Raw genomic sequence first — 10,301 nt, forward strand, 5'->3', positions numbered from 1 at the left:
AAATTCCTCTATTCGTGCTCGGGCGACACATAAGAAACTCAAGCAGGATTTGGTTGAGCATATCTGGCAAAAATTCCAGAACGAGTGAATAATTATTATCTTTTTTTCTTTCAAATAATTTTTATATTTTATTCCTTTTGTCCATTAAAGATTCCAATTTGTAATAATTCGGTAGCAATTCAAGTTTACATATGTTTCATTTGTTGTAAATTTTGCAACCTTCATTTACGTAGTTCACTTCTGGTCAATCCTCATGCATGTGACATACTCATCTTTGTTGAGAATATATACGCTGCTTTTTTTCTTTCAAAGTAGCATTCTATGCGGTCAGAGTGTATGAACACACGGCAGACTACAGAGATGGACTTTGAGCTGATTTAGCATGATTAGCAAGCGGTTGGGTGGTTATAGACAGATCAAAAGACTCTCCACTGTACGTGCTGTCCCTGGACTGTCTTTAGCTCTGTCTGTAGCTGACGTGGGGACTTAATACAGACACCCATCGACGGAACCACTGTACATGCCCTTAGTTGCAAGTGTGACTATAACTGATTACTTTTTTCCGGTTAAGTGAGTTACAATTCAAAACTGTCAAATGAGTCATTTCTCTCACCGCTGTAACCAAATGAGTGAGGGCGCCCATCGGTTATTTGAATTCGGAGGGAGTGTCGAGATCAGGACACGGGAAAGCAACCAATGGCGCACAACTAGACATCACAGCACTAGGATTACGGATCATGGTCATCGGAAGGAAGTAGGAAACCATCGACATGGATTCGCCCAGTCTCTTGGCATCGTTAGGCAGAGCCAAACGAGAATTAATGTCGCAGGCATGCTCCCATTGAGCACGCCGGCCGTGGATGTCCACCGGCGCCAATCACGCGCGCGCCATAGGCCAGCAAGCTCTCGTAGTACTCTATGCAAGCCGATGCAATGCAAGGCTCTGCGGACACTGTGGAGTCGTTGTTTGACTCCATCATTTGCCAATGATACGCATGCCCTAGAAAATCCCTAGCTTGGCGTATTCTGCTACTGACTGGGATTCTTCTGCTTGCGCCATGCGCTTGAGCCAAGTTGTTCGCATCCGGCCATCCATTCCACGCCCGACGCCGACAGCAGCGTGTCCCGCTCTAACACTGCGAGCATGCGCATGCACGCACAAGCCTGCAAGTAAGTATTCAGGCTGCATCTACCTCGCCAGTCGTGAAAAACCGCGGCAACTTGGCCTCCTCGCAGCCTCAAGTATGCCTATAAATACAGGATCGAAGCAGCAGCATGAGGCACCACACTTAGCAGCAGCACATCTCCTCACTCATACAGCACAGAGCTCGAGTGGATCAATGGCAGCCTCCAAGGGTCTTCTCGCCGCTCTCCTCCTCATCGTCACCGTCAGCTTCGCACCCCACGATGCCGAGGCGAACAAGGCTCCCCTTGCCCTCGTCGCCGGCGTGGTGCCATGCAGCGCGGGGAGTTCCATCAACGCGGCCACGGTTCCGGCGTTCCCCAGTAAGGACCCCTGCTGTTTATCTTGCCTGAATGCCACTTAAACAATAATGCAACTGTTCTGTTCTGCGGCGCACCGCCTTATGCCCTTGTCTCGTTTTGTTTCCTCTTGGCTCCGGACAGACGCCGCCGTGCAGCTGATGTGCAGCGGCAAGGTGATGGCCAGCACGAAGACGGACCACAGCGGAGCCTTCACCATGAATATGGGCACGGTCACCACGCAGCTGCTCGCCCCTCTGCTCGGCAACCAGTGCAAGGTGGTGGTGGTCACCCCGCTGGCCGCATGCGACGCGTCCCTGGCCAGCGTCACCGGCACGCTGACTGCGCCCGTGCAGCTCCTCGGTGACAGCGGCAGTGGCAGTGGAAGCGGCAGCGGTGGTCTCGGAGGCCTCGGCGGTCTGATTGGCCTCATCGGCCAGATCGTCGGCGGCCTGCTAGGCGGCATCATTAACATCATCCCCTTGCCCTTCTCCGTCGTCTAGACGCTCGGTACATCACCGGCGGCGCCCCTGTCAATCGACGGCACGGCGGAATTATAAATACCTAAGAAGAAAACAATATGTATGTATGAAAGTAACCATGGACCTAATGGTCAATTACCTACCCTGCTTTATGGAGTATGTCTCGTACCATGTAATGTGTAACAAATACCAGTCCCTATATGTATGTGGAAAATAAAGCTATATTTGTTTGTGTCATTAATTGTGTGTGACTCTGAGGTTGCTTAGTTATTGTTCACAGTCTCAACATCCCCTCTAGTCCTGGAGTCTATGAAAAAATTGGCTTTATCGGACCAATCCATGTTACATACAAGGATGTAAATGTATCCAGTCATGAACCATTTTTATACCATACTCTAAGATTAACATCGATCCCATCCCACCTCCCTAGCTAGTACCTACACACAGTCTCTAGCATTGGGAAACTTAAGGAACTATATTCGATATCTATGGTAGTTTATAATATGCTCTTGTTCGTAATTATATGTGTTTGTAACGTTTTGTTTTTAGAAATTATTGTAGCATGTTTTTATTAATGCTATTTTTTGGTCAATTTGATGTGTTGTAAGCGGGTATTTTTACCTGCGGGTACCTATTTACCCTTTCGGGTGATGGGTATGGGAAAAGCTTGCACCCGTTGACAGGTATGGGTACGGGTGACGGGTAAGGTCAAGATTGACAGGTACAGGTATGGGGTGGCTCTACCCATAACCATAACATGCAGGTGCCATCCCTAATAGTGATGACGCTTCCACACACAAAAATGATATGTTATCATGATTGATAAGATTAAACTTTGACATGACATAATGTATTATAATAACTAATTGCACCTTATTCCCATGCATGAACTATAACCAATTCCAAATAAAACATCCATTATTTAACTGGAGTGACCGGGTTAATTTACAAATAGCTATTTCCCAACCGACATCCGATCAATATCTTCTCATTCATTGTGTACTTTAGGATTATCCGCCTCACCAAGATTGTCCTCCTCGCCAAGATTATCCGTTGTGTACTTTAAGATTATCCTTCATTATTTAACGGGAGTGGCATGAATATCGACATTCAGATTGCACCATGATTTGTAACCCCATGGCAGCCACATCACATATTTGTCCTTTAAGACTACATTATATTTGTCCTCTTATGTGCTTTTCGTACTAGTATGCAGAGTCAAAACAAGACTATAATGTGAATCACACTCGAAACGAGATTTGGCGTCAACCGGACATTACACACCTTAAATGTTGAACAAATGATCACTACTTTTTTGTATTACAAGGACACATCTAAGACGCTTTAGAGTAGAGTAGAGTTGTGTTTCCTTGTTGTAATGCAACTTTTGGTAAGACAAAGCCTGCATATATATACTGTAAAAAAATCTTGGTTAATTATACACAACAGCACTTACTTGTCTTGACAACAAATAAAATAAATCAGCAATTGATGGAAAATCAACCATGATACAAAGGCACCATGACCAAGCAAAATGTTTCCCTACAAAAATAAGAGCAGGAAAAAATGCAATAGATGATCAATCTAACGAATTATCATAAACCCCCAGCAGGGTGAAACGATGTGTAAATTGTGAAACAAGGAACAAATTAACAATGTACACATGATCTCACATCTGTCATAGATTATCACCCACCTATCTAGAAACAATATTACTCGACACTTGGCAGGGATACAACTGTATTAATTCTGGCTTAGCGTGCTTCCTGACCTGTATTAGGACTTACTAGAAGACAAGGCAATAGGAATAATATGTATCTCCATGCAAAGCAAATTAAGCAGATCCGTAGCAACCAACAGCTAAGGGCATCTCCAGCGGGGCGACGCATATTTATGTCCGTTTGCGTCACGCACGGACACAAAAAACGTCCGCATGTCCGCATGCGTCTGCCCCTTCTCCAGCGGCAGGGATGCATTTATCTGACCGCATGCGTGATTAGAGAGGAGAGAGAGGGAAAGATTCTGTTTGTGTGGCTAGAAATAAGCGCATACATGATTAAAGGAGGAGAGAGAGGGCTGCATGCAGCCCAACCGGACACAAACGGACGCGCGGACGCGTCCGCAGAGACGCATTTCTGGCGCATATTTGGTCCACGTTTGCGTCAGAACAGACACTGCGAATATTTTGCGTCGCCCCGCTGAGATGCCCTAAGGCGCAGAACAGATTGAACATGGGAATGAAGTACGTATCCGATCGATAAGGACGTAGCTGTAGTTTCTCCCGTCTTCTTGGCAGTGTTAGGCGCATGAACCAAAACAGATCAATAATTCCATGCCCACGGATCACGCGCGCACCCTTTCTAGCTAGCTAGCTAGCTAGTATCCTACGCATACTATCCGTTGGATGATCCTGACTAGTAATCAGGCATGGCCCGTGTCATTATTTGCCAACAATAAAGCGTGTCCTCACCTCGTATCAGAAAGGTAGCGCGTGCGATACAAAATCTCTAGCTTGGCATGTGCTGCTACTGATCCATGCATGCAAGCTTGCAAGGGTGCCCGTCAACCGATGGAGATCTTCGCTGCTTGGACCATGCGTTTAGGGGCCAAGTTGTTTGGAAATTTGGATCCTTCCATGCCCGACGCGGACGGCGGCGTGCCCAGCTCGGGCACTGCAAGCATGCGCCGCCGTGATTCACAATAACCAGCAAGCTCTGCAGCTACCTAGTCGTGAAAAACCGCGGCAACTTGGCCTCCTCACACAGTCACACGCCTATAAGACGGGGAATCCATGCAGCAGAATGAGCACCATACTCAGCACATCACAACACAGCATATATCCTCACGCATACAACAGAGAGGTCGAGCAGCTACAAGGCAATGGCAACCAAGAGCCTTTTCCTCTCCGCTCTCCTCCTCGTTGCCGTCGGCATGGCGCCGCACGGTGCGGAGGCGGACACGCAGCTTCCCCTCGGCATCATCTCCGGCATAGTGCCATGCAGCGCCGGGAGTTCCATCAATGTGGCTGCGGTTCCGGTGTTCCCGAGTAAGTACTGCCTCTCTAGCTAGCTTCTTAGCCTGGAAGCCATTGCCACAAGCTAGCTATATCCCAACCACCAGAATGTCTCACGATTTGCTTCTTTTCTCCGGCCAGACGCCGCGGTGCAGGTGGTGTGCGGCGGCACGGTGGTGGGCGCCGCGAAGACGGACGACAGCGGGGCCTTCACCATAAACCTGCGCATGCTCTCCACGCAGCTGCTCACCTCTCTGCTCCAGAAAGAGTGCAAGGTGGTCGTCGTCACCCCGCTGGCAGCATGTAACGTCTCCCTCGCCAGCGTCACAGGCACGCTGGCCGCGACGGTGCAGATTCTCGGTGCTGACAGCGGCAGCAGCGGCCTCGGCGGTCTTGGCGGCCTCGGCGGACTGATCGGCCTTATTGGTCAGATCATCGGCGGAGTCGTCGGTGGCGTCCTCAACATCGCCACAGCGCCATTCTCTGTCATCTAGATGCTCGGCTGTAAGTGGCCGTGTCCGTCCTCCATTGACGATACGACGGCGGACCTAAGTAAACACTACGTGCCAATTAATGGACCTAATGATCAACTATTCCCCACTCCAGTTCAGTACATCTATAAATCTACTCCCATGATATGTGTTACTGCTTCTAAGAAGCATACATAAGCAAGTGTATTGCGCAATATATACTCTGAGAATGCATCCTGCATTCGTTTGTGAAAAATAAAAGCTACCGCGTGTGATTCTATATAATATGGGATTGAGTGCTTGCTTATCCGCTTAGAGCATCCCAGTCGTCTTTCAAAGGGCGCCCCAAATGGTAATTGGGTGTGTCGGACAGAAATTCGCGACCAACCTCGTGTTCTAGCTTTTTATCTATCCAACATTGTAAGGTCGCCCGACCTACGGGAGGCGTTGTGGGTGCACCAGACACGTGCCATAGCTCAAGCCACGTAGGATACCAATAGCCGTGTACCACATGCGAGCGGCCCATCCCACTCCCTCCAACCACATTGCCCCTCCTCTTGTTCGAGGCCGCTCCCACCCTGCCGAATTGCCACTGGCCACCTATTCCGACGCCGGCCATGCACCAACCACACCTCACCTCTCGCCACTTCTTCTTTCGTCTACTCCACATCGAAATATGCGGCGAGCTCGCACACCCTCCATGCACACAAGGTGTTCGGCCTTTTGCATATGACGACTTTAATTTGCCTCACTCGGCGTATTCAGTTGATTGATTTGCTTCGTTCTCTGGTTTCATAGAATATGGATTGCGACGACGAGATGATGATCCATCAGTTCATGGAGGTGGAAGCCATTGCCACCGCTGATGATGAGGAACACTTCATGATTCTCACTTGTCTTTTACAATTACAAGTGGATGAGCAGAAAAAGTCACTCGCGATGTGGAGGTTCGAACTTTGGAAAAAAGAACACCAAGCCAAGGCAGAGGATGGAGGGTCATGCCATGCTCTACACCAAATATTTTACCGATGATCCTACATATATCCCAAAGGATATTCTTAGGTGATTTAGGATGAACAAGGAGTTGTTCATGGTGTGGGTGCATGGTGTGAAAGAGTACGATGAGTACTTCATGATAAATAAATAGGAACTGCACCAGAACGTCTAGTTTCTCATCAATTTAGAAATGCATTGAGGATGCTTGAACATGGAACTCTTGGATATTCAAAAGATGAGTATCTACGCATGGATCAGTACACAACCATTAAAGCAATGTACAAATTCTACAAGGCAGTGGCGGGAATGTTTGGGCGCACCTATTTAAGTGGGCTAAATGAACAAGAGATCTCATATCATGGTACAAACTAAAGGGGGGGGGGGGTTCTGAGATGCTCAGAACATTGCATGCAATGGTCATGGAAGAATTATTTCAATTGATTGACAAGGTTGATGACGTTGGGACTCCAAGTGCAGAGTGTTGTGTCAGTAAAGTATTTTCCCCACAAAGGTGACTCGAGGGTTTATACCGAACTCTGGGGGAACTGAGCAAAGAACGTTCTCTCCCTCTCTTCTTCTAGCAATCCTGCAAAGTAAAATAAAATCCTGGTGTCCCCAACTCCACCATGTGGTTGTCAAGCACAAGGCTTCATGTAAGTAAATAAAATACAAGTAATAATAAAGCGAGTAAAACTAGATAGATTAAAGTAACTAAGTAAAAAACACTAAAGGGGTTGATTGTTTTGGGTGTTTTGAATGCAAATGAGAAAAGTAAATATTTTTGTATTTTCGGATTAAAATAGTGCAGCAAATAGAAAACAAGATTAAAACAATATAAAGGTCTTTCTTATGGTAAAAAGTGGACCATGGGTTCATGGGTTCACTTGATTATTCTCTCTTTTAAGTTGTAGTGGACAATAACAATTCATCAATGAGATATGAAGATGCAAAATAATAACATGTGAAATATACACATTCATATGAGCATCGCATCCTAACATAGAGATGATGCAAAACATCTCTCCTATACTCCACAAGAACGAGAAACTCCATGTAATCTTGTATTAAAAATTAACAGAGCATACTCATAAGTACTTTGACATGATGTTTGAATATCAAATATGCTACCTTGAACAAACAAGATCATCACTTTTGTCACGTGACGAACATGACACATGCATTCACTTTATCCTAGTGAGGTAGCAAAAGAAAAGGCAAAACCATAATATATCATGAATTTTTTATGACTATCCAATCACTAAAACCATGCTACTCCATCTAATACACACATCACCCCACACACGCTCTTCCATAGATGTTGGATCAAAACAAATACATAAGAACGGGGTACATAATATGCATCTCTATCAATACATCTTGCACATAATATGATCAGATCTCATAGCACAATACCATAGAATAAGGATCCACCACATAAGTATTACAAATATGGTCATAATCATGTAGGGCAGCTCATATGGCACAAAGAACTATGAAGAATATGAGAGAAATAGATCAAGCTACTGCCACAAACCCGTATTCCAGAGGTGGACTACTCCCCCTTGATCATGGTGCTGATAAAGACGTTGGAGAAGGTGGATATCCCTCCGGCGGTGATCTCGACGGAGTCCCCCCCCCCTCCAATATTCACTGTTGCACCTCTAAATCTTGTTTTTTGAGCAACATAGAATTTTCGCAAAAACTTGAAGCGTCCTTGTTTTATTTGTGTCTAGTTTTGTTTTTAAAATGAAATGACCGTTATGTTGAGTGTCCATAATGCATATGAATGATTTACTATACCAAACTCTCTATCTCTGAATATTTTCCCCACAAGGGTGACTCGAGGGTTTATATCGAACTCTCGGCGAACTAAGCAAAGAGTGTTCTCACCCTCTCTTCTTCTAGCAATTTTGCAAAGTAAAATAAAATCCTTGTGTCCCCAACTCCAACATGTGGTTCTCAAGCACAAGGTTTCGTTTAAGTAAATAAAACACAAAAAGCGAGTAAAACTAGATAGAATAAAGTAACTAAGTAAAAAATAATAAAGGGGTTGATTGTTTGGGTGTTTTGGTTGCAAATGAGAAAAGTAAATATTTTTGTATTTTCGTATTAAAATAGTGCAGCAAATAAAAAACAAGATAAAAGCAATATAAAGGTGTTTCTTATGCTAAAAAGTGGAGGGGGTTCATGGGTTCACTTGACTATTCTCTCTTTTAAGTTGTAGTGGACAATAAGAATTCATCAATGAGATATGAAGATGCAAAATAATAACATATGAAAGATACACATTTATATGAGCATCACGTCCTAATGTAGAGATGATGCAACACATATCTCTCATACTCAACAAGAAAGGAAAAACTCCATGCAATCTTGTATTATAATTAACAGAGCATAACCATAAGTACTTTGGCATGATGTTTGAATATCAAATATGCTACCTTCAACAAACAAGATCATCACTTTTTTCATGTGACTAACATGGCACATGCATTCACTTTATCCCTAGTGAGGTAGCACAAAAAAACCATAATAGATCATGAATTTATTTTCACTATCCAATCACTAAAATCATGCTACTCCAACTAATACACACATCACCCCACACACCCTCTTGCATAGATGTTGGATCAGAACAAATACTTAAGAATGGGGTACATGATATGCATCTATCAATACATCTTGCACATAATATGATCAGATGTCATAGCTAACACTATATCATAGAATAAGGATTCACCACATAGGTATTACAAATATGGCCATAATCATGTAGGGAAGCTCATATGGCACTAAGAACTATGAAGAACATGAGAGAAATAGATCAAGCTACTGCCACAAACCCGTAGTCCAGAAGTGGACTACTCTCCCTTTATCATGGTGATGATCAAGACGTTGGAGAAGGTGGAGATCCCTCCGGCGGAGTTTCCCCCTCCAATATTCGCTATTGCGCTCTCCTCCCGAGAACTCTTCGGCGCCATATATATAGTGATTTTTAGGCCAAAATACGCCGGTGGGTGAAAGAATAAAGTAGATTGGACGATCGACGGCCAAAAGAGGTGGGTGGCGCGCGCACCATGTTTGGACGCGACACCTGACCTCTTTTGGGCCTCAGGCGCATCCAGTTCTGATTCCAGGTGCCAGGGTGCTTCTCCCAATGAAAAGGTGACGCTCCAAAAATTCTAGGTCAATTTGACTTCGTATAGGTCTCTGAAAGTGAAAAATACGCGAAACAGGGAATTTCTATTCTGCAGAGTTATAAACCAAATAAAGGGGATAAGTAAATCTGCATAAATTAATGTAAATCTTGGTATTATCATTATATATGTTGCAAATATGTGGGAATTCAATATGATAAAGGAAAAAGTTCATGTATGCATTTCACATGCATCAAACGTTTGTACAAAGGGCATGGATATTGTAGTGTGGTACTTGAAATTGTGGCAGATTATGACCTATAAATTTAGCACACTTTTTTTTTGCATGACGGGTTATCACAATGACATCAATATGCGGTAGCTCTCTCTCGTGTTCCGTAGACTACTAGTTAAAGGCCATGCTCCACTTTGCCACTATCAGATCGATGACCACCAATATAACAAAGGCTATTACCTATCTGGCATCTATCCAAGATGGTCGACATTTGTGAAGACAATCAGTGAGCCTCTAGCTTAGAAGAAGTCTCACTTTTCTTCGCGCTAGGAGAGTAGAAGGAAAAAAATTCAAACAGACATTTGGTGTTCTATAATATCAGTTCTTCTTGTCAGGTACCTCCTCCTACTTGATCTCAAGAGGAGATGATGGAGGTCATAAATGTTGCATCATCATGCAGAACATGATCATCGACATTGAGCGCAA

At 44.6% G+C, this 10,301-nt stretch overlaps 2 protein-coding genes across 2 annotated transcripts; both read left to right on the top strand.

Moving 5' to 3' along the window:
* Positions 1-1,216: 1,216 nt before the first annotated feature.
* Positions 1,217-2,201, top strand: LOC127331584 (uncharacterized). The gene is made up of 2 exons (XM_051357755.1): positions 1,217-1,506; positions 1,627-2,201. The coding sequence occupies exons 1-2, from the start codon at positions 1,245-1,247 to the stop codon at positions 1,983-1,985; spliced, it is 621 nt and encodes a 206-aa protein (XP_051213715.1). The 5' UTR covers positions 1,217-1,244; the 3' UTR covers positions 1,986-2,201.
* A 2,574-nt stretch (positions 2,202-4,775) lies between these two features.
* LOC127329829 (phylloplanin-like) lies at positions 4,776-5,754 on the top strand. The gene is made up of 2 exons (XM_051356259.1): positions 4,776-5,010; positions 5,119-5,754. The coding sequence occupies exons 1-2, from the start codon at positions 4,845-4,847 to the stop codon at positions 5,469-5,471; spliced, it is 519 nt and encodes a 172-aa protein (XP_051212219.1). The 5' UTR covers positions 4,776-4,844; the 3' UTR covers positions 5,472-5,754.
* The last annotated feature ends 4,547 nt before the right edge of the window (positions 5,755-10,301 follow it).

This window comes from Lolium perenne, chromosome 4 (genome assembly GCF_019359855.2).
Source record: "Lolium perenne isolate Kyuss_39 chromosome 4, Kyuss_2.0, whole genome shotgun sequence".
NCBI lineage: Eukaryota > Viridiplantae > Streptophyta > Magnoliopsida > Poales > Poaceae > Lolium > Lolium perenne.

Excerpts from the sequence above, each read along its gene's own strand:
- LOC127331584 (XM_051357755.1), top strand. The coding sequence starts at position 1,245 with ATGCCTATAAATACAGGATCGAAGCAGCAGCATGAGGCACCACACTTA. Across the intron at positions 1,507-1,626 it reads CACGGTTCCGGCGTTCCCCA|ACGCCGCCGTGCAGCTGATG; the intron begins GTAAGGACCCCT and ends GGCTCCGGACAG.
- LOC127329829 (XM_051356259.1), top strand. The coding sequence starts at position 4,845 with ATGGCAACCAAGAGCCTTTTCCTCTCCGCTCTCCTCCTCGTTGCCGTC. Across the intron at positions 5,011-5,118 it reads TGCGGTTCCGGTGTTCCCGA|ACGCCGCGGTGCAGGTGGTG; the intron begins GTAAGTACTGCC and ends TTCTCCGGCCAG.